This window comes from Patagioenas fasciata, chromosome 1, assembly GCF_037038585.1.
Source record: "Patagioenas fasciata isolate bPatFas1 chromosome 1, bPatFas1.hap1, whole genome shotgun sequence".
Lineage (NCBI taxonomy): Eukaryota > Metazoa > Chordata > Aves > Columbiformes > Columbidae > Patagioenas > Patagioenas fasciata.
The window spans coordinates 21,837,649-21,865,602 of NC_092520.1; the positions used below are offsets into that span (position 1 = coordinate 21,837,649).

The following is a 27,954-nucleotide window of genomic DNA, read 5'->3' on the forward strand; positions in this document are numbered from 1 at the left end:
TTTCAGATTTGGGGATAAAAAGTAAAGCTTCAGTGGCTGTGCTTGACTGTGCTCATATATCATGGGTTTAGGTTTTGAGATATCAGCTGGCTTTATCTTCTTCAGAACTCCCAAGGTACAACTGAAGTTTCCCACAAGCAGAAAACTGACTTCTTTTAAATTCTAGTTTTAATCAAGTAACTATGAAAAAAAAGAAAGAACAGCAGCAGTCTGAGTAAATGAAACCCTTTAGACAGCTACATCAGGATCGTGTGTGAAATCATTGCATTCCTTTAGCATGATTGGCAGTCAGCATCAGGACTCACTGTGTGACACGTACCTAGGGAAGGACCTGCTGGGGCACAGTCCTGCCCTCGCCCAGGGCAGCAGCTGCTGAGCACACGTGGAGCCAGCACAGCACCTGCTGGGAGCGTGCGCACAGACACTCGTACAAACACACACCCACACACACCCCTGCATTTCCAGAAGACACAGTTCGAGAGCATTTGCAGACCTGGGAACAGGGACCCATGTCTGAATTCTGTGTTATGGGTGGAGCCCACATTATTTTATATGTGTCCAGTGAACGTACAGAATGGAGAAGGCAACATGCATGTAAAGTAAAGTGGGACCACCAGCTGGCTGATTTCCTCTAGCCTTAATATTCACCTGTTTAATTTTGGCTGAGAGTGTAAAATTGAGGCTGGTGACATCAGGAAAGAGGAGCAAAGCCCAGTATGTATCAACTCTGATCCTGTGGTGTTCCCAGCACCTCCAGATGAAGCAGTTCTTGGTGATGGTCAAAAGAAGCAATATAATAACTAGCTTGTTGCTAAGCTTGGGCTTTTTCTTTCCTTCTCATGATTTCTAATTAGTATTTCTCTGCTACTTATCGTGGAAATGATACCAAAATTCTGAAGAAACAAAGCCTTATCTCTTTGGAAAATAAAAGTCATTAATCCTGTACAGCTGACTTGACAAGGTGATTGCTCAGCTAATACGGTACCTTCCTGCCATCTTGTGGCACTGTAGGGTTTGCAACTTTCTGCTATATTGTATAGTTTTTATTGCAAATGAAGTTATTGGTTTTTAAGTTTCAAATGTTATCTAGTTAAAAAAACATACACAGAGTGAAATCTTGATCTGACTGATAACAGTGTCAAAACTCTTGTTGATTAACATCCAAACTTAACTTCCAAACTGCACTAATTATATTAATTTCAATAACTTATTATGTCAAAAATGAAAATAAATTCAAACTAAAGAATGTAAAAATGGGTTTCAGTTTTAAAGAATAAATTACCATTTTACTGAAATAATATGAAGTTATCTCTGAAATAATACCTTGCCTTTCTTTTACGAATTCATCTATATTTTTCATTTGGGAAACTTTGCTGTTTTTAAATAGCTACCTCCTTTTTGAAGTCTGCCTGAAGAAAAAAGGAGCTGCATCTAGGCAAGATCCTTCGAGTGCTTGTTCAAAGTTTACTTATTTTTCTAAAATAAAGGACCATATGAGAATGTGCTACTGTCAGATTTCCTGCTTTCAGGCTGGAATCACCGACTCGATCTTTGAGCATGGATGCACCTCGAGGAATTAATATGAAAGCGCAAGCTGGGAATATTGAAGCTCTTTCACAGATGGATATCAAACTTCACAGCAGTGATGGTGTGGTGAGTACAAGCCCTTCTGTTTCCATAACTATGGTTGATCTTGCTGTCCAATTATAATTAATAACTTCAAGTCTTTTTTCAAGTTCCGTTAATTTAATTCCTCAGAATTTAGGAGATGGGATATTAAAATTCATGGTGCCAGTAATAAGACATTTATTTGTGGGTCTGATTAAATAATACTACCGACTGACATAATGTTGGATAAGCTTAAAGAAATACTTTCTAATAAAACTCTGATAGTGCTCAGCTCCCCGGTAGCACAGTGATCCCCAGGCACCCCAGCGGGACCTTGTCCCAGAGGTGGACATTCAGCCCCAGAGCTGCTAAATCAAGGAGTGAAGCTCTGCTGACATCACTAAGAGCTGCCCCATGAGCAACAGCACGCAACATGAGGCAGAAGGTTTATCCCCTCTGCGAGGCTGTACAAAGCCATTTCTTCCACAGACGGGCTCCAGACCAACTTGTATGTCCATCCTTAACCAGCTGGCATGGCTGCAAGGCTTCAGCACTCAGGCCAGGACAGACCTGGGTCCAGCGGCAGCAGCAACACCCATGCCCCACTGTGGTGTACGTGCAGGGGCCTTGTCTCTTGCCATGGAATCACAGAATGGTTTGGGTTACAAGAGTCCTTAGAGATCATTTAGCTCCAACCTCCCTGCTATGGGCAGGAACACCTTCCACTAGACCAGGTTGCGCAAAGCCCCATCCAACCTGTCCCTGAACACTTCCAGGGTTGGAGCATCCACAAGTTCTCCTTGGCAACCCGTCCAAGTGCCTCAACACTTTCATGATAAAGAGTTTCTTCCTTATATCTATTCTAAATCTACTCTCAGTTTAAAGCCATTTCCCTTTGCCCTATCACTATATGCCCTTGTAAAAAGTCTTTCCCCATCTTTCCTGTAGGTCCCCTTTAGGTACTTGAAGGCTGCTATCAGGTCTCCCCAGGGTCTTCTCTTATCCAGGCTCAACAACCTCAGCTCTCTCAGTCTGTCTTCACAGGAGAGGTGCTCCAGCCCTCTGACCATCTTCTTGGCCCTCCTCTGAACTCTCCCCAACAGGTCCATGTCTCTCTTATGTTGGGGGCCCCAGGACTGGATGCAGCACTCCGGGTGGAGCAGAGAGAGACGGTCACCTCCCTTGACCTGCTGGCCACACTTCTTTCGATGCTGCCCAGGATACAGTTGGCTTTCTGGGCTGCAAGCGCACATTGCCAGCTCTTGTTAGGCTTCTCATCAGCCAACATCCCCAAGTCCTTCTGCTCAGGGCTGCTTTCAGTCCATTCGCCACACAGCTTGTATTGATACTGGAGATTGCCCCCACCCACTTGCAGGTCCTTGCACTTGGTCTTGTTGAACTTCATGAGGTCTCTGCTGAGGAAGAAGATGGGCACCAGCTTATCCCTCTCCTGTGTTCCAGTGTCTGCCAAGCCTAAACCTCAGACCAGCTTTGTATATAACAAGTCTGGGCAGAAGGCTATTCTTAAACCACTGCCTAGACAAAGTCAAGTTGTTTTATGGCACACTATTGCATCATTATCTCTAATGAGCCCATTTATCCTGCTTTTTCCCATGCAGCTGTTGCTTGATGCTGAAACTGTGCGACTGCCCAAACTGCCCGAGGGTACCAGGGGTGGATCCGGGATTTCTCAGGGGCTCTACGAAATCTGCGTGTGTCCAGATGGAAAGCTCTACTTGTCAGTGGCCGGTGTGGGCTCCACTTGCCAAGAATACAGCCGTGTCTGCCAGTGAGGCACCAGAAAAGGCCACACACCCCCTTGCTAGTCTAAGTTTTATATGATTGCTGACGCGAATTACTGAAAGCAGAATTTCAATAATTTGAGAAACAAAGTACTTCACTTTAGGAAACAAATCTGTATCTACAATTCTGGACTACAGGGTGAAAGGGGAAGAAGCACAAATGACATTTCAACTTCAGAAGAATGACTTGAATCAAATTATATGTTCTGTCAGTAACACTTTGAAAACAGCCTTACAGAGAGCATAAAAAATAATAAAAGGAAAATGTTTCCTTGCTCAACTGTTATTCAGTCAGATGATTATGTCATTGTTAACATTTTTGAGCTGTGTGGTTTTTTTCTCTCACTACATGTAAACACTGCATTAGTGGGTGAAATTAAATGGAGGAAACCACTTGAACTATTTGCTAAGACAAAGCATTATTTGGGAAATTCAGAAAGTGCCAGCAAATGGTCTATGCAATTTCATTCTTGCAATAACACAAGATATGAAGAATGTGGATTTGTATAAGTTCTGTGTAAAAGGTGTTTATTTGCTAATGGCTTTCTGTTTTAATTTGGCAACATATATGCTGATTTGCTTATTACTGAGATTCCTATAAAAATAACTAATAGAAAAAACTCCGGGAGTCATTTACACCTCCCTGTGTCTCGGAACTGTTCACTATACAACAGAGAAATATGTTAGCACATTTTATAATAGCAATAGTTTGTTGTACTGCCTGTACCATCATGCTCATTTAAACCCCTTTATATTTTAGGACACGCTAATTCAACAAGGCAATTTGCTCTGCCAGCTGGACAAGTATAAAGAAAAAAAATCCTTACTGTGGCTCCAGATTGTCTGACACCAGGAACTGTTCGGGCAGTGGGGAAAAAATACTTTTGTACAGCCCACAAGATTCAATTAAGAGGATTATTTCATTTTCATCTGCAGCTGTTGACTGATACTTCTGATCCTGTCAGAGTGGGACTCCATCACAAACTGAGAGAGTAAAACTACTCTCTGTTATTTTTTACATTAGGAGTTTGGATACAAAGTAAATGCTCACCAGAGTTGACAAACCATTTATTGACCTTGTAGAGAAACACAACTGGAGACCCATTCCCCTGTACAGTGTTGCACTGAACACAAATAAATTGTTTGCACATCTCTGGGTAGCAGGATTTGTATTTAGTAGTCTGTTGTTTAAACCTCATGGGTTTTTAACTCCTTTGATGATGTTTTCTATATACTTGATGATATTATTGCCCAGGTAGGAGCTACTATCACATAGTGCCTTGGTGTCTATTTACAGGAAAAATTTTACCTATAATTGTTATTAAACAACAGAATTTCCATCCTTTAGAGAAAAGAACCATCATCCTTAAGGCAGAAGAATCAGAACAAAAGGATGACTAAGACTATGCCGGTTTTTAAACTCGCTACTTCAGCGCTGATGGACAAGCAAAGAAACCATCACTCGGTTGTGATCCCAGATACTCACAAAATACTGAGTTGAGAAAGACCCCCAGTTAACAGCATCCACTGCTATAGTAATAAACTCCTGGGTAGTTCCTGCCTCAAGGGCTGCCTTTGCGATTTATCCAGCGAGTCTAACGTACAATGCTGAAATTGCCCTTCATTAGCAGGGTGTTGCCTTCAGCAATTAATGCAGACTAGAAAAGTTTCAATAGGAAAAGTAGAAGACATGCTTAAGCTGAGCTTTTGGGTCCCTTCAGGCAAAGGAGGCAAGTGAATGGAGGCGTCCCATGTTATTTGGAGAGCGCTCTGATTAGTGACATATTGCGTAAGAGCAAAGTAGAAAGCCACACCACTTCCATTTCTGAAATTGCTTTTTCCTGGGCTTAGACATTCACCTTCAGGAGTGAGTCCAGGGCTGTTGGCCCTAAAGAGAGTGATCTCTCCCTATTCTACAACTATCTCTCTCAGTTGTGTCTCTACAGCTAAGCCCTCAGCCAAAACAGACTTAAACAGAAACATGTCTTTAGCGTTCCTTTGAAGTCAGCTTAGGTGGTTCCAGCTCCATGTGCAAGGCTTTACAATCCAAATTATTAATAATCTTGGCTTATTTATTGGGTAGAAAGTCTGTGTATTAAAATAAAGGACAGCAAATTCCATTGCATGTGCCAGATATCTAAAAACTGCTGCTACAGGTAACCTGGAGGGCTGTGACATCTACAGTCTTTTATGGATGAACAACAGCAAAACTGGGACTCAGTCCTTAGAGAATTCTAGTTTCGAAGGCATTTCAATTGCCATCATACCTATGTTTGTGACATCAAGGAACATGCGCCCACTTCCATGTGGTACCAAACTATTCATTCACCTAATCTAATCCCTACATGTTAGCCAGATATTGTAAATAAGTACATTAGTTACAATCTGCTTATTATGCTGGCAATGGAAACAGCATTTTAAGTTATGCATTTCAAGCTTGTGTTTTGGAGGCACACTTTCAAATGTGATTTGCCAGTTAGTACAGAGCAAGGGACTGAATCCAGACTTTCCCTGTAGCGCAAGAGTAACCTAACCCCTAAACTACCAGGTATATGAAAGTCACTTCTGTTACAATTTCTGGCATTGAAGTCGCTCTGGTTTAGTTAACATTTTTACAAAGCTGTGGTATACAGCTAGGAAAATCAGGGTGCAGTTCCCTGGCTCAGCACACCACTGAGCATTATGGCACCTCAGTTAAACATTGCAGTAATTACTGCCTTTCTGGTGAAGATGATCATTTTGGACTTGCCTCAGTCCACAGATGGATTATGAGTAGCACCAAAAACTAAACAGGTCTGCTGTATCCTCAGCGCAGCCGTGATCCAAGTCACCATCTTCCCCCTCTTCTTTGTTTAAACTTCATTCTTCTTGTCATCATGCTACAAAACTGACATCGAAAATAGCGTTGCATTATGTAAGTTGTGCAGATTTTTTTAAACTATGGATGGCAACTTCTTGTCAATGAAGAATATTTTTGGGATTCTTTCTTTTAGTTGTGGTTAGTGGAGAAACAAAGTTTATGCTAGAATTACCAGTGTAATCAGCTGATGTTGTAATCTGAATCGTTAATCTCAATATAGTTCATATACCACTAAATTGTCATTTCTGATCATCTCCATATGGATGTCTTTCAATCTCTCTTCAATACACCAAAATTACTGTTTCAAATTGAATCGAACTTTAGTAACTAGTTACAGATTAACAGATGATTATGGCACAGGAAAGTGAGAATACACACTTCTCTAGTTTATTTTCAAGAGTGTTATCCAAATGGAGAAAAAAACAAAACAAAACACTACCCAGCACAGTGAACTGTAGTGTTTGCATTTTTTTTCCCTCAAAAATAACTATTTACAGCAGTTCTTGTTGGGATTGTTATACACTGGAAAAGTAAAAATATCAAAATCATAGTAAATCTTTATTGGTGACTGCCCGAACACAACCATCTTTGTTTCCATTCCACAGTGCTTTAGGATTGACTTTTGTTTGTCTTTATATAGCTTTATGAAAAAGGAAATTGCAAGAATTAACTGAAAACTGAGTTCTTGAATAAACTTTATACATTTTGAAAAGTCTGCTTCTCCTTTTGTGTTAGAACAAAACACAGCTTAAATGAATGTTTTCATTTTTAAAACACAGTTATCTTCCCAACACTCTTAAGAATGTGAAATGTACTTTATTTAAAAATATTAAAATCTTGGCCCCAACTAAAAATCTACTTTCCAGAATTTAGAAAATGCTTTACAGTTAGGTTTCATTGGACATATAGAATTATTTTGTCTTGCTCTCTAGTAGGTGAAAGTAAGCCAAAAATTATGCCAGTGCTCCTGAATTTATCATCTGGAAAGCAAAACAAAGAAACTATAAATCGTTTTGATGAAAAACTCATTGACAAACACCTCTCTGTGACAAAAACTGTGTGCTGCTTCCAATGGAATCGTCTACTTTGGCTGTCAGGGTTAACTATTTTTGAACTATTACTTCTGCCCGTGTTCCACAAAACCAATCCAGCCATCCTCAAAGTGTTCAGATAGCAACAGGAAATCTCAAAGTTTATACTACCCCTCCTTTGCTTTAACTGGAGTGATTATAATAGATCTTATTAAAGCCTCATTTAAAGCAACCCAAGTACCAAATGAATGTAGTCCTTATACGAATAGTTCTTAAAACCTTCAGATCACCATAGTAACTTTATTTTGATGATATTTTGAGTACAAATAATGCAAAATTGCATTTCTTCATACAACAAACCATTTATTTTGGTGATTGGTTACACAAAAATCTATTTCCTCGAGAGAAAGGTAAAAAAAAAAGGTCTCTTTCTTGTCACTAATTGCTGAGGCAAGTGACCAAGGCTTTCTAGAACAGATGCTAATGCCATTGGTTTGGAGGAAAAATATGAAGCTTCCACAAGAACATAAATAGTAACAAACCTGCCAAGGCTTGTTACAACCGCAGTTGCTTAGATTTAAGCTACTAAACCTACAGTTAAATCAGCTTCTTGTTCCACTGATCGTCGCTAAGTCACACAGCTCTGGTCCTGGAAGCCAGCATTGCTGAAGCTGCTTTTCCTGGACACATTACTGGCATCTGTTGAAGGTAACTGCGACACATAACTGTCTGAAAAGACCTGTTCTCTCATGTGAGCTTGTGTAATGTGCAGAATTACTTGTAACATGCACTTTCGTGGAACCTACACACTAACATTTACTTCTACAGACCCTTAGAAATCATCACACATTGCTCTGAGCTATGCCCAACTTAGGAACAAATATGTGATTTGGCGCTGCCCAAGGCTCCCAGCTGAGCCAAAAGGAAGCATGAATTAAGCACTTTATTTATTTCTTTTCAAATAGGGATTAAAGGGCACTTACAAAGTCAATTTCTATCACAATATGGCTTCCTGGTCTCATAAGGCCTCTTTATTTGGGCTGCTACAGTGAGGTAAGCAAATAAGAAGAAAAAATAAGAGACTTCCAGTTGAGATACCACTCTTGACTGTCTCTGCTCCATGTGTAAATTTTATTGTAACTGATTGACAGTATCAACCCAGGAATAATAGAATAAATTAATTTTTCTCTGTCATTCAGGTTTTCTTGCTCACTTTGGTTCAATATTTAAAGTTACTTCAGACCGTTAGCTTCTGGGACCATTTTCTTACTCACAGTGTCAGCACCCAACAAAATATGCAAAATAAACAAAATAAAACAAACTAGTTCAGTAGTTCTGCACAGTAATTTTAATGGTTCGTAATAATATTGGGAAGGCAAGATAAATTGCTTAGAAAACACAGATATGTGCTTAAAAATTTCCTTCCTCAAGATCTCTCCTACAACCAGGAAAGTGTTCACATTGCTCCTCTGTTATTTCGTTTCATGCTAATGTGCTGCCTTATGTTTTAGCTCCATTTAAACTGAAAAACATGAGAATGGTTTCTTTTTGTTAGTATTTTGCTTGCCCTGAATACTATTCACCTGACCTCATGCACCAAGAGCCACAAAGGAATCTGTTTCAAAAACACTGGAAATTAACTAAACTGATTTATTTTATGGCACACTTGGATTTCTGTTTTACTTACATGCTAATTATTGCAAAAAATCAGCAAAATATACCATTTCTTAGAGAAAACTGCAAACATTTGTTATTGCAAGAAAAAAAATTCCTTTTAAATAGTATTTTAATATTTGTACAGTTCTTTAGAATGAATTGAAAAGAGATTGTGTATTTGTAAAAGAAGGCTTGAAATAATAGGTAAATATGGTCTCCTTTATAAAACCAAAACACATTAAACTGAAACATGTTTGCATTTTTCTTTATTAAAAGTATGGCACTTAATATTTCATAGCAGAAATAATAATAGGGCTTCGCAATGAGAAGCAGCATTGTTTTCCAAACATCACATTTCTTCCCACTACAATTTGCAAGATTTTTCAGAAGGGAACAAGCCCTTTCTAATCTGCACAAAACTGCAGAAGCCTTCAGCATGATTTTTTACTTGGGGATTACAACACTATTGCAGTTTTATCAGCCCTGCAAGCTCACTGTTGTTTATTTTAAGTTGAATTACAGTTTCACTGTGCTGTCAAGTAAACATTGTGATAGTATGTCACTGGAAAGTCTTTTAACGTTTATGTTAAATGTGTCTGATCCAGCAAAGAAAAATCCTTCCATATAGCATTATCCTTCCATATTTTTTTATTTTTAAATTTTTTTACAAATAGCTAATGTTGAACATATTGCATGACATTACCAAAAGTATTACAAACTAGAAGAGTGGGAACTAAAAATCAGACTTCTCTGGGGCTGTAGTGAACAACAAAATAAAAACAGCATTACATTGCAGCACCTTTAAACATGTAACAAAAACCAGTGCTCAGTGTACACCAAAAATGGGTTACTGAACTGTACTCTTATCAATGTTTGTTTGTGGAAAAATATATGTATATATGTACACACACAAAGGCACAGACACAGGAAAAAAAAAAAAAAGTCAAGCATTTAGACATCTGAAAACTGAGTTTTGGTGTTTAAAAAAAAAATCATAAACCACCATATAATAATGTTCACCAATTTTATATCATTCACATGCATTATTCACTAAACAAAAATGACAGGCTCTAGGAAAAAGAAAAAAAAAAAGTAAATTAAATATTTAATTATTTTATAACCCAGTAAATGCAATCAATGCATGACATGAAGTTGCGTGTTAAGTCAAGTATCATTATTCAGCATGAAAATAACAGTACCAGTTCATAGGTACTAAACTTTCCTTTAAATGTTCACAATGTAATGCTGCAGCAAATTCATAATCAGATCCAGCTGATAAGAGTATTACTGAGTGACAGAATGTCCACAGAACACAAAAGAATACAGAAATGCTTTGGAGCAATAACCTCCAAAGTTATTTTAATTTCCATCCCACCTCCCATTTCATTCTATCTCCAGTCTTAAGATTAGTACATTGAAAATGGACATAATGGTTTTGGAAATATTATATTAAATGAAATAAAATCTAATAAGGAGTTATAATTACAGACTTCATCTAACAGAAAGCTAAGCTTTGGTTATGTAAAGTGCAGTTCAATAATACACCAATTAATCACAATGTTGTACATACAGCTAATTTTTGCAGCTCAGTTTCCTTGCAAATTTTAAAAAATATTCATGGTTTATAGTTTGCTTATAGAGTAGGCTCAGTTTTTAAAAAAATCCTGTTTAAATAAATTTCACTTCTAAGTACTTCAGTACTATCCGCCTTTGTGCACTATGCTTCTAAACTGCTTGGCAATGTGTAACCTCTTGGATGTTCAGTAACCTGCACAATCGCATTTGTATCCCATCACATTAAATCCCCAAGCTCTTGACAAAACAGTTCCCTGACCTCTTCAAATCTCTTACAATTTTTGTTGTATAAAGTTTTCAAGTTTTATTATGATGCAAGCAGTACATTCCATAACTCTCATCGCAACTTCTGAAGTAAACCTGTCATTGGGAATCTGCGGGAAAGGAAGTAAGTCAGGATACCTAGTTTTTAAGCTGTCTACTCCGTAAGCTTCCAATGTCTGTACATCATTTGTGAGACCTTCAAGTTGTTGACTGTACTCCTCTATTTTTTGAGCAAGGGCTGCCGGTTTTACGTCTTTGTCTGATTTGCCCTTCACAGCATAGTCAGCTGCAATCAAGGCTAATTTAGTAGAAAGGTAGCACTTAAAGCAGACCCATTCATTGGCGTTTTTATGAAGGTCATTTCTTGCAGCTGAGAAGTTAGCTCGGGCCTGCCTAAGCCACCGACGTGCCTCTACGGGATTGCCAACAGACCTGAAGGTAGGTGGGACAAAAAAGCGTTGCGAGTAAGATGGCCCTGTGGAAGATGGACACTTTTCTTTATACTGTTGCCTTTCAGATTTGTGGCTTGTTGCTTCTTGATTCCATGAAGTATAAAATCTCTGAAATGAAAATTTATCTGACTGGAATCGAGAAGCTGAAGATGAAAATGGCCTTCTTGAGGCTCTGTCCATATTTTGATCCATGAAGGCCTGTTTTTCCAGCCTGTTAATCTCATTCTGTAGATGTTTGAAAACTTCATTAGCTATATCAAGATTCTCTGCATTTTTATCTGGATGCCATTTAAGATACAGCCTCCTAATAATCTTTTTTCTTTCAGATTCTGGAAGCTTCCAAGCCTGTTCAATCACAGATGTCACTTCTCTTAGTATTTCTGGCAATGAGTTTGACTTTATCTTTTTTGGAGAGTGATGTTTTGAGGGCACTGGTTTGTGGCTCTCTCTACCAGTGAAGAGAGGTGGAATCATCCTCGGTCCATGTGCCGGAAATTCTGTAGGACTGGTTGGGGTGGAAGGTGTGCTATCCCTGCTTTGAGAGCTTTCCTCCGGTCTTGAAAATTTGTACAAGTCAAGAGAGCTCACTATTTTATATTCACTATACCCAATATCAATCTGGTAAATCTTCCCTAGAAAACTGTGACTTTCACCATCTTCTCTTTCTACTTCTTGTACAATGATTGCATAGGTATAGGTTGGTTGGTATGATCCATATATATCACCACCTTCAGCATCGACAAGGTAACCGACATATTCACCAGGATAAAATACATTCATTGGATCCATAAGAAGTGTATAGTGAATTTCAGCTGGTATAGGGGTGCCAGGTGTTGGTAGTTCAAGTTTTGATGGCTCAGAAGAGTCATACTTCACTCCTAAACTGTCAAGCTTCTCACTGATCCGGTAAATATCATTACAACCCAGCATGGCAATTAAATACGAGGTATCAGAAATCAAGTTGTCAGTTGCAGATTTTAAGGTCATTGCTAATGCTAACAGGAAATTTATGTCTTTGCTGTCAGAATGCTGTATGTAAAGCAATATTACTGCATTTCCGTATCTCTTCAGGAATGCAAACGTTTCACTTTTGCTGTGAGGAATAGGAGCAAAACCTTTAACTCTTAATGTTGTTTGCAACTTCTCAAAACAGGAAACTTTCAAACCTTCTCGCAAAGCTTTGCAAAGTCTTACTGCTTTTTCTTCATTAGCTAAGAAAGCATTGTCGTTTTCATGCTTCATGATCCTAATGAGTCCTGTGATGAACTGTTCTGAAGACAACAGTAACTGTAACCTTCCCTGCAAAGAACATAAGGCTCCAAACTGACAAATTTTGGGGGACTCTTCATCCAACTGTTCTTCAAGAATACTGCTAAGTAAGCGAGGCCGCAACTTCTGAGGGAATAACATTATCAATTTAGTGTGGAAACCATGGTCTTTGCCTAAGTAACACTGGCTAAGATCGACAAGCATTTGCACACCAATGTTACCCTGGATTCTGCTTTTGTAGTGGGGTGCATCATCAAAAACTAAGATACTAGACTTTACCAACCTACCATCTTGACTGGGAAGGTAAAGGGCAAAATCCCTCATATTCTCAAGGTCATTCCGAACCTTGACAGAATCATTCTGAAGACTTTTGAACAGGCCAGAAACTACTCTTTTAACTGTGCGCATTTCATTAGGATCCAATTGCTTTCCTTCAGAGTTCTTGAATATGCGACCTAGAACTTCAACATACTGCTTTGTTGAAATAATATCTTCAGTACCCAAATGCTTAAATAACTGATGGAAAGTGCCAAGTTCTAAAGGAAGCTTGTAAAGATAAGGTTTAAAGTCAGATTCATACTCAAGGTTTATTACCACTTCTTCAGGCTTAAGGAGCTTCCAACCTTCTTCCACCATTACAAAAGAAACTCCTCGAAGCTGAAAGCGGAATTCTCTTTTCTCTGTACTAAGAAATTCATAAATGCTTCTTAGGACCTTGGCCCTAGTTTTCACCATGTCCTCATCCAAAGTTGTTATATTGCATATGTTCCTGCAGTTATTGATAACTTTGTCCAGGGGAGGGTCCAAATTAACATTTAGCATAGTTAAAACTTGCTCAAGTTGTTCTTGCGCACCAAGACTGCTTCCCTCTTGCTCTTTGATGCTTAAAGGTGTTGCTTTTTCAGGAAGAATGGGACACGAAGTCCAAAGCAACTGCAACACATCAGACTGTTTGAATTTGGGATTCACCTGCGCCCCATTGAATCGTATAAGAGGAAGTGTCCCATTAACTTCTTGATACTGAGGATGGAATCTGACAAATTCTGCTGGAGCTCGTTCAGGGCACAGGAAAGGAATTAATGACAATTCTTTCAGAAAATTTCCTGAGAAAAGGTCAGTTCTTTCTTGAAAGATGTGATGAAGGAGGACGTCGACAGTATTCTGTAGTGTTTCTTTAGACCAGTTTTCTGTATTTGCTCGCATGCTGATCTCCTTAGCAAATTGCAATAACTGTTGCTGTGAAATGATGAATTTCAATCCGATATGTCGTAGAAAAGTTACCCATGATGGAAGGAATGCAGCCGGATTTTTTGGTTTTGTAAGTTGCTCCAGTTTCTTAAAAAAGTCTTGAGGTATAAAGAGTTTTTCAGGAAGCATAACTTCAAAGACTTTTACAGTCCTGTCATAAAAATATTTTGCAGGTTTTAATCTATTGCTTGCATCATGAATGATCAAAATGCTTTCAAGCTTTTCAAACAGCTGTTCTTTCATTTCTGAGGTTTCTTCAATGCTAGTTAGCCGATTCTTTAAGTAGATCAAGTGTTCTAATTTTGCATCGTAAGACAGACTTTCAATTTTTGGCAAAAGATGTTTCAAGTACACTTCAAGATCATCCACAGAGACACAGCCAAGCAGAGTATACAAATCTGTCAAATGAACCTTCTCTTCAAGAAAAGCTGATGAAGTCGACTGTGTCCATCTGTCTACTTCTACTGATGGGATGCTTTTTGTGAGGACGTAACACATCCCATATTTTGAAATGCTGATGTATCGGCCACTAATCGATTTATAGCATGGAAGAGACTTTAAAATTTTAATGTCCTCCTGAGATGTCAAATGACATAAATTGCAATTGAAGTACATTAAGAGAGCCTCAAAGTCACTTTCTGCTAACTTTTCAGTCCTAAAAGCTGACGTCTGCACCATGTGTTGTATGGCTTTCAGAATGCTTGAAGGATTATCTATATTTGCTGTACATCCTGACAACAAAGGCACTAAAGCACTGTCTTTGGAGCAAATTTTGTTCAATGCCAGCTGGATACAGCCTGTTTTCATTAAAGCATGGAAGACTTTATCACTCTGAGCATTTGGAAAAACAGCTATATGCATAATGCTGAGGGGCAGCAAAACATCGCACTCGGGCACAACAAGGTGATTAGCTGAGACAGTAAACCTTACACCTGGGAGCAAAGTCCAGTCCTTCAAAGTTTCAACAACATCATCGAATTTTGCTTGCGTATCTTCTTGTTCTTCCTTAACATTTATAGACTCACTAATAAAATGCCAGGCATTTTTAAGCCAAGATTCACTTGCGAAGTTTTCCTTCCATTTCATACAATTTCTAGTTTTATATTCTCTAGGCAACACAGATGATAACAATTCAGAGAAACTTCTGATATCAAAGACTTTTGCTACTTCGCTGCTAAGTAAAATATTGTTGTATCTCAAATACAACGTGTTCATAAAGAGATCCTTGCGAGATGGAATCAGTTCATGGTATGTTGTTAAGAACTTGGGTCGTTTTGAATCAAAAATTTGCAAAACATTGTCAAGGGTAAGAAGGAGTGGCAAGCCCTCAATTTGGATTTCATTTTCTTCTGCATCTTTAAAACAGTAGTCAACCAGAAGTTTGAGACTATGGAAGAGTTTCAAATTTGTCTGCTGAAGACGACAGGGTAACTTTCCAATGTGGCAATTAGAGTCTGGAAAAGAAAATGTCATCAAAAATAATCGTACATCAGCAGGTGTCACGTAGGTGACAGGAATATCTGCATCTACCAAACAGTGGTAAAGATTTGCAGTTTCATCACAGTTATATACCAAATTAAATCCAATTTCTAAGAGTAAATGCTTGAGTCTGTAAACATTTTCAGCCACTGTCTTCCGTGTTGTAATGTTGTATTCTGTATTTTTGAGATGTTGCAACTCATCTTGTAGTAAATTGTCAAAGAATGGTCTGCCTTTGTTCACAGTAGACATGTTAACCCATGTGATGATAACAGCAGAATGCAAATCAGAACCATCAATATTGGGAGCTCGCATAACAGGTAGAAGACGTTTCAAATCTTCATAAATGCAACTGTAAACTGCTTTCACTAAGCAATACCAATCTGGCTGAATATCAAGTCTATTAACGGGAAAAAATGATAAAAATTTTTTTAAAGTGTCTTTCACAACATGAATAGGTGTGTTTTGCAGCACTGATACTGTAGGATCAGTGCCTGGAAAATACCGTTTCTTCAGCTGAAGCAGCAGCTCAACGTAGGCCGGTGCTATCAGCGCTGTCATTAGGCTACTATTCCAGTCACTTCTTACTCCAACACCATTATCATCACGCCATAGATTTCTTCTTGCAGAATCCAGAGCAAAGTGTCCATTGACATGAAAAGGTAATCCAGTTTCCAATGATAACGGTAGGAAACAGAATGCTCTGTGGGGTTTTTTGTAATTATGAGTAATGCAAGCTGCTACCCCTCCACGTGGAAAAAGAGTAATGTCCTCATTCTTGTGAGCTGAAACCACACTTTTGGAAACCTTTTCCATGGCAGAAAAGCCCGACCTGTTACAAATTAACCAAGTTGTAAGATTTCCTTCAGAGTCCTCAGTATCCATTGTGTAAGTAATCTGTTGCACAGGTATTTCACTTAGCTGCTTTTTTTTAGTTACACTGTCAATTACAGACGCATGGAATTGCTTTCGTTTCAGTCGGTCTCCATCGGTGATTTTGCCTTGCACAGAATACAACACATTCAGGGCTCCTGTTGTCTTTTCTATCTCACAAATAGAAATCTTTTCCATATGGTTCAAAAACATCAAGAGTTCTGCTCCATCGGTACGCAGCTTATCTAAAAGATTTTGGACCATTCTATCTGAGCAGGGAACTGACGAAATTTCTGACACTTTTGCCATTTCTCCATTTCGAAGAGGAAACCTAAACATTGTGCAATTATCCAGTTTAAAGTGATTTCCTAAGTAGAGGTCCAGTACATCTGAGAACTGTGTTCGGAAATCTGCATCTAAGTCTCTAAACATGCGGCCAGGACTTGTTGATGTTGAACCTGGTGCATATCTAGCATGAGGATCAAAAATACAAAGTATATCATTGCCAGATATGAAAGAAGGGCAATCAGTAATGTGATAAACAGAATTGAAACCTATACCATATTGTCCAGTTTTACAGGGATTTCCTACTTTCGTACCTTTTCCAAGGTTCTGAATTCCTCTAATATCATCTTCTGTGAAAGGCTGATTGTTGTAAACACAGAGTGCTGGTCCTTGAAGTGGTGCCCATTTCTCATCAAATATTCTATCAGCTGGATGCTGCCTAGGATCAAACACAAAACAGATCTCCGTAGCTTTTGCATCATCTGCATTCTGAAGGAGCTCTTTCAGCATTTCTTTTTCTGAAGGGTAGGCATTAAGAATGCTTTTAATTCTACTTGTCAGTTTTTCTTTCTGGCCAAATTCTGTTCCAAGAGTAGTAAAGCAGATATTGGATGCATATCTTTCTAAAGCTTTATGGCGTTTTGGTATTGCTCCAAGCTTTACTGCAACTTCTCTTGGAATATCACCATGACAATATTTAACAGTTGTGTCTTTAACTTTAATCCAGGGACAGTCATTGTAACACAAAGATTTTGCAGGCAGAAGTGCAAGACGAGTATCAGGTAACAGAATCCCACCATACTTTTTCTCACAAAATTCCTGCTTCTTCTCTCTAATGAGGCCCCATATTCCTTCACTGATTATTCTCCTGCAAAGCTGAAAGTTGTCTTCTGTTAGTTGTTTGGTCCCTCTTTCTTGATTTATTAGTTCCAAAACTACAGCAAAATCTTCAACTGTAAAAGCCTGTCTTACACCCACACTTTCAAATAGCTCACGGAAACTATTTTTATATTTATTAGGCAACTGATAGAGATAGGGTGCTGCTTCAAAATTCAAATGAAAAGACACTTTTGTTGGATCAACATACACATTCTCAACCAGAATAAAGCTACAGTTTGTCAGTTGTTCAATTATCATAGCTTTTGTTGATTCATTCTGTAACATTGCTTCGTGTAGATATTTGTAACAAGCATTAGTGATATTTTCCTGATATAACGTGATTCCATCAAATGACTTTGCAACTTCTTCTAACTGATTTATGACCAAATCAACAGCTGGTTTCTTCAGTAAACCCAAAAATTCTTTGACAGCTAATGACAAAGCACCACAACCTTTAAAGGAGTGGGAGTTTTCATTAAGGATTGGTTCTATTAGACAAACTATATCTTGATGATCAGCAGTAAAAAGATCAGTTGCTGAAAACATGGCTTCGGGCTGAAAATCACTGCCTTTCCAATGCAGTGAGAAGCCTGCTGGTTTGCTAAGGAAAGGAAGGAAAGGGATGGTTTGACATTTTGAAGCGAATTCTTTAGCTCTAGGGTCCCTAGATTTCAGTTTTTCATCAATAAGACTCAATATAATACTGCTTCTGAGACAAGCTGCAGTATGATCAATCTTGTTAATCTCAGCTACTGACTCTGCACGTTCTATTAGATCTTCCCATAAAATATCATCTTTAGCCATTCCCAACTGAACTAGTTTAACCAAAATAACTGGATTAAGATAATCCTGAGTGGTGCCATAAGGAAATCTTCCATCTTCAGCATCATATAACTTTGCAACTCTTCCTTCAGGATGGATCAGTCTTGACGGTGTAACTAACGGATGTCCATCCAATGAACAGGGAATGCATGGAGTAACACGAAGAATTCCTGAGAACTCCTCAACTTTTTCATTGAGAACATAACGCATCAAAGGATCACGCAGTTCTGCATCAATCTCCTGAACATTGGGGAAAAATACTTCAGAAAAGAACTGTTTCTCAGAGAAAGTATTCTCCAATAATATGTATTTGCATCCTGCTTCTTCAAATCCTGTCTTTACCCAGGATGGGAGATCTACAGCACACAGATTTTTGGAACCAGTTTTTTTAAGGTACTTCAGAAAGATCTTAAAGGCTGACGGTCCAACATCTGGTCGTTTCAGAATGGAGTCATCTAAAAACCTTACATGCTTCATGGAAACCCAAGAGGAACCATCAGAAAACACTTTGATCCCTTCTTTGCTTTTCATATGAGCTATGTCTTCATAAAACCCTTGACAAATAATAGAAAAATCATCATGAACTGAATCAGGATCTGGCCACACTGCACAGTAACTGTAGTCAATTAGCTCTCCATTGATTGCCATGTCACGTAGAACACAAAGTGCTTCTATGTAAGCTTTTACAATAACATGCCTCATGAATACTGTATTCCATCTTCCTTTAGTATCTGTTTTCCAGATCTCTTTCCGATTTGAAGTAACTGCAAAGCAGCCATTTATATGAAGAGGTAAGCCTGTTTTTATTCGTAGAGGTAAATAGCAGAATATTTCACCTATGTTGTTGCAATTAGGTTTCACAATCCACTTTTGATCCTGGGTTTCAGACAGCAACACTGCTACTCCACCACAGGGAACAAGACCTAGTCTTCGTCCACTTTCATGCAATGAAAATTTTAAAGCATCTCCAGTGTCCATGCAAGAACATATAAGCCATGTTGTTGAATCTACTGTCTTCTGTGGTAATTCATCGGCTGATCTTTTAATCTGTCCTGATTTAGCCATTTCAAATAGAGAAGCAGGATCATCTTCTGTACCTCTGAAAAGTGGAGACTGTAAATCCGCAATCCGCCTAAATACATGGTGAAATTCCTCTACTACTATCTGTAAGATACACGAGGACTTTGGTGTTTCAGTGGGAGGCTTTTTATTACTGCTGCTGCAGACCTTCATGAGTTTAGCTGCTTCCTTTAAAACACATACATTTGGAGCAGTCAAGGCTTTGGAGGAACACAGATTTTTTTTTATAGTGACAACATCTTGTGCCATCCCAGGATCATCTGCCTCAATTTTCAAGTATTTCAAAACCATTGAATTTACACTCTGAGCAAATATTATCAGTCTGTGACCACAAAGGCTAAATTCATCCACAAGAGAGTAAATGTCTGCTGTATTGTAACATGTGCTGCTGACTTCACTCACTTTAGCTTCCTGCTGAGTTCTAAAGGACAGCCTGAAAAGCGTTCCTTTGTAGCTGTAAGGAGATTCTACAGTCAGTGGCAGCTGGCAACCAAAAACTCCTATAAAAGGCTTAAATTGATTGGGAAATTTTCGGAGCCTCTTCTGTTGTTTACTCCAGTTGATTTTGATCCCAGGATTAGATTTATCTCTAATATGTTTACTGATATGGTTAACATTTGGATCAAACATAATCATGAACTCCCGGCTCAAAATAATAGGAACATCAGTGATATGATAGACAGAATTGAATCCCAGTCCAAATTTTCCTACTTTGTCAACTTCACTCCTTTTTAAAGACTCTCCTAATCGAGTTATATTTAGGAAATCAGAGTCAGAAAATTCAGAATTATTGAATGACCACAAAGCTGGACCATGACATGCTGCCATTCCTGGATCCAGAAGATTCTCTCTTATGTCCATATTTCTTCTCATGTCAATCAAGAAATTGCATTCCGTTGCATTAGCGTCATCAGCATTTTGAAGCAGCTCTTTAAAGATATCTGAAATGGAAGGGTATTCTTCCAATATGTTTTTAATTCTTACAGTCAGAGGCTCTCTTTGCCCAGACTGCTCAAATCCCATATTTTCTGGATTAATCAATCTTGTGCTAAGGCACGGGACATTTAACCACTCAGCGGTTTTCATTGGTATGTCTTCATGCACCAAAATTATTGGTTCAACAGAATCTTCAATCAAATCATTTAAGTCATCAACTTTGATATCACAATAACAGCACTCATGAATTGGCCTCATTGCAAGCTTATAAGGAAGTTTCCCACTGTAGAGCGGCATCGGCGTATGCAGACTAGCAGGAATCTGATTGCTGTACAACCACCTGATGATGCTCAACATAATGTGAAGATTTTGTTTACTCTCTTGTTCTGAGAGAGACTGCTCACTTTTTAGATATATTTTCTGAATGACCATAGAAACGTGATCTGGTGTTAACTGCTCAATTGAACCACAACATTTAAACAACTGGTGAAACTTTGCCATCGTTTTTGGTACATAATGTAGATAAGGCTGCAGATCAAGGTCAGGTACTGACTTTATTACTGCTTGTGAGAGGGAACAGAATGTTTTGCCCGTCCAAACCCAGGGAAATTTCAGGGTTTTGAAAGCTTCTTTGCCTTCTTCTAGATGATCATGCATAAATCCATAAATCTCAAGCAAGATATGCTGAAATTGATAATAGTCCTCATCGCTGAAGGTTTTAGAACCATGCCAATCAACCACCACCTTGAAATGTTTTAAGACTGCTTTTATGCTGGGCTTGGTGGAGATGCCAAGGGCTTTAGCTGTATCCAACAGCACATTTTCCACAAGAGGAACTGATGAACCAACTAAAATTGCATGAGATATTTCACACATTTCTGGTGGTGAACACAGATTACAAGTATCTCCTTTCCAAACTAGGGATCCTGGATAATTTGGAGGTCTTTCCTTACATGCAGGAATCCATTTGATTTTTTTCAGCACAGTTTTTGTTTCAGATGAGTGAAGCAGAGTATGGTTTTTGTTCAAAATCATCAAGAGAGTTCTGGCTTTTCTTAACAGTAAATCATGATTGGTGTTGGAGTTAGCATGCAAACTTTCAATTTTATTTGCCACTCTTATAATATCACTTTCCTCAAGATTAGCCTCATTTTTTAAGCCTATTTGTCTCAGAGAATGAAGAATATCTGAAGATGTAAAAATAACAGGGGGGAAGCAAATTTCCTCCTCAGCATAAAACAAATCCTGCAGAAGTTCTACCTCAGGATCAAAGAGTTCATTTGCTGACATTATCTTTTCCTGTGAAATCTTAATAAACTTTAGTGATGTCAGCCAATCTATCACATCTGTATTCTCATTTTTCAGAAAAGTCAGATTTTCAAGAATCCATTGCATTATCTGTGTTGTTTCATCATATGAATAAAAATCACTTCTTATGTCTTCTATAACAAACTTCAAGCAATCTGTGCTCTTTAGCTGTTCTATTTTCAACAGGTTAGCTAAGCGAATAGTAGCTTCATCACTGCTGTCAATTATTGGCACAGAAAATCTTACACCAGGAGGAATTTTGGCAGTGTGGTGTAATACCTTACTACCTTTTAGCCCAGTAAAAACAGGGACACTTTCATCAGATGATTTTTCAATTTTTTTAAATATTGGTAATTCCTGAATAATTCTTTTCTCTTTTTCACTTGCATCAGTTAAACTAGCTAAGAATGCCCTAAGAGCATCTTTATGTGTTGACGGGAACGATGCAACCTGACTGCATAGCTTCTGTAAAGACATTTTGTCCATTATTTGTAAAACAGCACTTGGCAATGGTGGATGTACATATTTTTTTATAAGTGGATGTTGGATAGAAATATCCAGTTTCTTAAGTACAACTCCACCAACTTTCTGAATAATATCAGCTAAATATTCCGGGAGCTGAGTCTCAGATTCGTCTTCCAGAATGATAGGTGATGGATTCCTAAATCTAACCAGTTCCACTGATGTTTGGTTTTCCTCCAGCAGCATCTTGGGGATAAGTGGCATGTCATCAAACACACTCAAGTCATCAGAAAAATGTATATATAGGTTCTTCCAGACCATCTTAAGCCAGGAAACTGAAGGGTGATTTTTGTCTTCCAAACCTGGATACCACTGTACCACCATGTCTCTGCCAGGCCATGTGCTATTCATAACTTCTTTAATCAGGCGGGCAAATCTTTCTGGATTCAGAAGCTGCAGCTGAGTGCACGGCCTTCCTGAAATTACAGCAAAAGGGCAAGCCATGAAAATCACAGAGCAGAGTTACGTAACGAAGTGCTTTTGCTTGTGGGCCAAGGGGAGGAATTTAACTTGTGCCCTGCCTTTTCTTTTTGTGGAAAAAAAATGTTTGTTAAATAGAAATGCAAATACCAACTCCACTGGCTCTTAGGAGTTAATGACAAGTGAATACATTCCATATTAGTATGAAAATAAAAACAAATTGAAAATCATCAATATGTTATTGCATTTGTTAGTTTGACACAAGTTCTCAGGCATACATAGCAACTACTGATTTACAATCAAAGTAGAAGCTTCAAACATTTTTTTGTTTGGTTGATTCTTTACACCACTTATTTGCCTAGCAGTAAACAAGAATCTAGTCCATTATTTGTTTGTCTATAATTGCAAAACTGACAAGCAACAAAACTTGGTTGTACAAGGCAGGCTGAAACTAAGTTTAGAAGTATATGCTTTTATTCTTATTATTAAAATCTTCATTAAAAGAACAGATATTAACTTTCATGTCTTAATTATCATGATTAGCTTATGGTTGGACTCCATGATCTTAAGGGTCTCTTCCAACCAAAATGATTCTATGATTTAGACAGCTTATACTTTAAAACTACAAGATGTCTGGGAGTATGAAAATAGCATAGAATATAAAAATACCACTACCTCCCAACATCAAAAACAATTACACAAATGGAAGCAAGACATATATTTGGATTTCAGATCTTTCTTCCATCTAGATAGCAACAGTCCAATTAAAGATATTACCTACTGTCCCTGCTCTGCTACAAATTGGTAGTAAGGCATCCTTCAGAAAAAAACCAAACTGTTTCAGTTCATGCCTACGGACCTACACATTGTTAGTTCTACTGAACAGAAAACACAGGGAAACACAGCAGCCTTGTGGAAGTAAGAAATATTTGCAGCAGCGGGCCAGCAAGAGCAGAATCTACTGATAAGCTAAGCTTAAATCCCATTACAGAACTTTAGAAATACTGTTTGAAAATCTATACATGTGATCTGAAAATACTGGAAATCTTCCTATGGCATGGCAATTTATTAAAAACATATTTTAAAACAATGAAAATAATGATCATTTCTGTGTAACATAAGTACAAGGCTTCTTTCATCAATGTGCATTTTCCCCTCAACTGTGTTTAGAACTCTTTTCCTAATTATCTTCGGTATCTATCTTTCGGCAGATCTATTTGGCAAGTTTTGTTTACAAGAAAGCTGGGGTAAAGAGAATAGCTAATCATCAAATTCACACAAATATCAAGCTTCAATCCAAACCAGTACATCTTCAGTTAATAACCATACCTGAAAATCCCCAGAGAAGCTGTTGGGCTAGAATATAATCAAATCTATTTTTAGTAATAGTCTTGTGAGTTACACATTAATACACTAGATATAAAAACAGTTATTAACTAGAAAAATACAGTAGGCATTTTAGGAGAGAAAAAATGAGATCTGGTTGTCTTTGTACAACACAATAGAAAAAAATTGCATCCCATCTTCTCAAAGAAATAATACAAGAAATTGTTTATTTCTGCAACTGTATCAGGAATCTCTCTGATACAATTTCTACAGCTATATAAGAAAAGTTCTTGACAGGGCAGGTTTCAAAACCTGCCCCAAACCCCTCTAATACTCATTATTTATTAATAACACACAACTCTGATGGTACTGTAGTTCTGCTTTATGATTATGCAAAACCATAGAATGGAGAACAATTTAGGAGGAGGTAGAATGAAAAGTAGGCCACTACAATCTTGCAATGGATTATCTAAAAGTCCTTAGGCATTTCTAGAAGATATAGAAGAATTATACTTTGTCATATTCATTTACTAAAAAAATGTTGTTCAAATCAATGAGCAGCAAGAACAAGTACCTAGAAAAATGTTCAAAGAAACTGCCAGAGGAATAAGCAAGTCAGAAGCAAGACCTTAAATGTGACCAAAAATCATCCCAGGAACTAAAAAGACCAGATAGACTTTGTTGCAAGCCAGAGACCAAGGCCAGAAATGAAAGAATGTCCTACAACTCAGCAAGGGATTGCTCTATGAATATACAAGGTTTTTTCATTTCAGTCACACCTCTTTTTCTGTTTAAGATGTATTCAAGTATATAGTGTATGAAACCTGTATTTTGTTTTGGTTGGTTTGCTCTGATTTTTTTTTAATTTAAGCATGGTTTTGGACAGCTTTGTGATGTTCACTTGGAGGAAATTCCCTAGACAATACATCTTAAAAGTCAGTTTAAGGTATCATCACAAGGAAAAGGCATTTTTCAAAGCTAGCATTCCTGGCTTATAAACAATTTTTCATCCATTTAATCTCACTATGGCTGTCTTGATCCCTGTGTATTTCTGTTCTTTTAAAGTCTCAGCAACTACTACTAGAGTAAACAATAGTTCTTTATTGTTCTATCCTAGATATGGCAATAAGGCTTTGACAATTCTGCTTTTTAGAACGAAGTTTTTCTTTATAGCAGTTTCAGACTTGCTGTTCTTCATATTGAATGACAGTTCCAGCACTGATTGCGTTATCTTCTATACAATTAATATTATTTAAATATCTACACTGTTTACACTGTGCAATAAGTCACTCCCAATTCTTACAATCTTTTCATAGATCTTTTACCATACTTTAAAAATTTATCACTGAATGGCCTCAGAATTACCCTATTTTTTTATTATTTTTGATAATGATGTAATGATCAAACAACGGAAAAAGGAGGGGGTTTCCAACTTAACAGAGAGAATAATAAACAGAACATATAAAAGATCGAAGGCGGAAAAGGGGTCACAACATAGACTGAGGAAAAAGAGACTGCAACTGAATGAAGACCATGATGAAGGGTATCAAGAAAACCAAGTCAACACAATGATTCAGACTATTCTATGTCTGGTTCTAACGTCTTCAGTCTGAACAAAAATTCTGATACACTGAGCAATTTAAAAACAAGAGACAAGGATCTTTTTCTCAAAAGTACATTTTCTAGGCATTTAAGAGTAAAATTGCTCACCATATACTATTTTAAAATCAGCTGAAGAGTGACTTGTTTGCAAATTGTGTTTACATGAAAGGACTTCTGAGACTTCAGACTTCAAATTCACCAATCGAATGCATAATGAAATGCAACAGTGGAAAGGTGAATAGAAACTCCAAGTAGAAAAAAAAGGCAAAAATATTGTCTTAATAAGCATCTTATCTACAGATGCAAACTTCACCAATCATTTTGGTCATGACTGGAAGTATTCCAGTAGGCCCACATTGACACAACCATAAGCTATGAATTAAGACTCAGGGAACACTGGATGAAATTATATGGTCTACAGCATGTTTGAGGCTAGATGCTTAAGCTAGTTTCATCTGATTTTTTAAAAATGCACTGATTTGAACACTTGTGATACTGAGATAAAAGATGATTCATAATACTAAAACCATGACATAACTGCTGCATGTGCAGATACTACGAAGGCAAAATATTATTCAGACTGTCTTAAGTGGAGGAATACTATTTGCACAAAATTACTGAACCTTCAATGTATGTTTACTAAGTGAATATCTATTATTTTATTGTACATTTTCATCCTTCTTCCCTTGCTTTCGCATTTTTGCTCATTTATAGTTTTCATTTGTGTGATTTCCAATTCAAACAACAGTCTATCATATGTTAAATATTTTTTTAGATTACCAACTTATTTATGTGAACTCCATTTCAAAAAAACATTACTTTGAACTTGAGTTTAGAATTAGTCTGTTCAACCATTAGCAATCTGTTTCACTGTATGAGAACACAAGAGACATATTACCTCGGCTTTTGGCAGCTTCTTTCAAAGCAGCGAGGACCTCAGGCTTCAGGTCATCAGAAAGTAACCTTCCTTCCAGCCCAGGAAAGAGTGATCTAAGCACATCATAAAAAAGGAAAACAAAAAACCCCAGAACATGCTTTAGCAAAGCATCTAATTTATTTATGTTGCTGCATAGAAATTATCAGCACAGTAATCATCATGGTAAGACAGTCGCATGCAAAGCAATTGCTTACATATGCAGAATTGGGCTTTCAGTGGGCGTTTTTCTTATAAATAAGAAAATCATACATTTAGAAGTGGAGAGTAGTAAGCAACCAGTTTTTCCAACTACTCTTCTTTTCAAAGCAGCACTAAGCAAGTTTTCTTTTGATAGAAAAATTGGGATTAGAAAACTATTTTCATCTATTTGTATTCTAACCAAAAAAAAGAGGTAAAATAGTGCCTACTATTCTATGTCTCATAAAGATTCTATTTAAAAGCATACAAAAAATACAACACGTAGTTCCAGGACTTCATGCAGATCTATGTATCCCAAAAGATCTGCAGAGAGTGGTTAAGACTATCATAGGCAAGAGTCAGTCTCATCCTGCCCATCCCTCCCCTTTCTGTTAGCACTTTAAACAGTTTTTTTAGGGCTTTGGTCCTCCTGAAATCAAAAATAACTATCCAGTTAAACTCTGAGAGCAGGCACGTCAGTTATATGTAAATCAACATGGAATCTTTCTTATTCTCCCACAAGTGTTAACAGAAAGAAATTTGTAAGACCTTATTTCAGCTTTTTAAGCAGACTCCAAATTTGAATACACAAAGAGTCAAACTCTTATGCTGAAAGTGTTTTAAAACATCTAGCATAAGTCATTTATCATATTTATAAAATTAGAACTTAAAATAATTACTGTAGGGAAGAATAGAGGAAAATAAAGCATTACTATTTCAAATTTCTGTATTATCATAGCTATCAAGTAGATTTATGCCTTGTATAGCATGCTTTTGTATCAGTTTTACAAGACTAAACAAACTAAGTCCATTAGTGGTATAATTAAATTCCCCAAATAGTGTCTTATGACTAGTCTGAAGCAGGGCTGTGATCTGTTAGTCTTTGTGGGAATGTTTTTGATATTAGTGTACCGGCTTAACAAAGTGAAAAAATAGGAAAAGATGAATCATCTCACAACAGACACCAGAGAAATTTTTAAAGAAGACACTAGAATCACAGGCTCTGAGTAGTGTCAATCCCCTGATAAATTAGCTGCATCATTGTCTAGAACAAGAAAGATGGTGGGTTTAGAATATAATAGAAAAAGATAAGTAGCAGACCTGAAAAAAAAAAAAAGAAAAGAAACTCCTCTCAAGCAACATGGGAGACCAGTTACCTGCATCCAACTGCTTTTTGTGAAGATATGCTGTGTATACATAAATTCAAACCACAATTTATGTATGGAGCACTTCTTACCTTAATAATATCTATATTGGCACCAACCCGCCCCTACTTCCCTTATAACCAGTCCATAGGGCAGTAAAAGCAGCAAAACACATGCCAAGTGTCATATTCTCTCAAGTTGAGCATCTGAAAACTAGTGGAACTTTGAGGGAAAGGAGAGGAAGGGTGGTTGTGACCATGCATACAGGTAACACTTCATCACTAAGAACAGCTACAGGTAGGACATCCAGTGTGTCTGACTGACTTCAGGAAGTACCTCGTCAGAGACTGCTTGGAGGAGGGTCCAGATTTAAGAGATCTTCTATACGTGCATAACCC

At 37.6% G+C, this 27,954-nt stretch overlaps 2 protein-coding genes across 11 annotated transcripts in view; one reads left to right on the forward strand and one right to left on the reverse strand.

The window, feature by feature from the left end:
- SGCG (sarcoglycan gamma) overlaps positions 1-6,982 on the forward strand; it is a 129,283-nt gene extending 122,301 nt beyond the window's left edge. For all 8 annotated transcript variants that reach the window (XM_071804207.1, XM_071804215.1, XM_071804209.1 and 5 more), the window contains 2 exons: positions 1,530-1,653; positions 3,228-6,982. In XM_071804207.1, coding sequence (XP_071660308.1) covers positions 1,530-1,653; positions 3,228-3,401 — 298 coding nt within the window. In that variant the 3' untranslated portion in view covers positions 3,402-6,982. The remainder of the gene's footprint in view (positions 1-1,529; positions 1,654-3,227) is intronic.
- A 2,605-nt stretch (positions 6,983-9,587) lies between these two features.
- SACS (sacsin molecular chaperone) overlaps positions 9,588-27,954 on the reverse strand; it is a 64,736-nt gene continuing 46,369 nt past the window's right edge. For 2 of the 3 annotated variants that reach the window (XM_065830822.2, XM_071804196.1), the window contains 3 exons: positions 26,196-26,287; positions 23,699-23,725; positions 9,588-22,365 (listed from right to left, as the gene is read on the reverse strand). In XM_065830822.2, coding sequence (XP_065686894.2) covers positions 10,805-22,365; positions 23,699-23,725; positions 26,196-26,287 — 11,680 coding nt within the window. In that variant the 3' untranslated portion in view covers positions 9,588-10,804. The remainder of the gene's footprint in view (positions 22,366-23,698; positions 23,726-26,195; positions 26,288-27,954) is intronic. The other variant, XM_065830814.2, reaches the window with a different exon arrangement.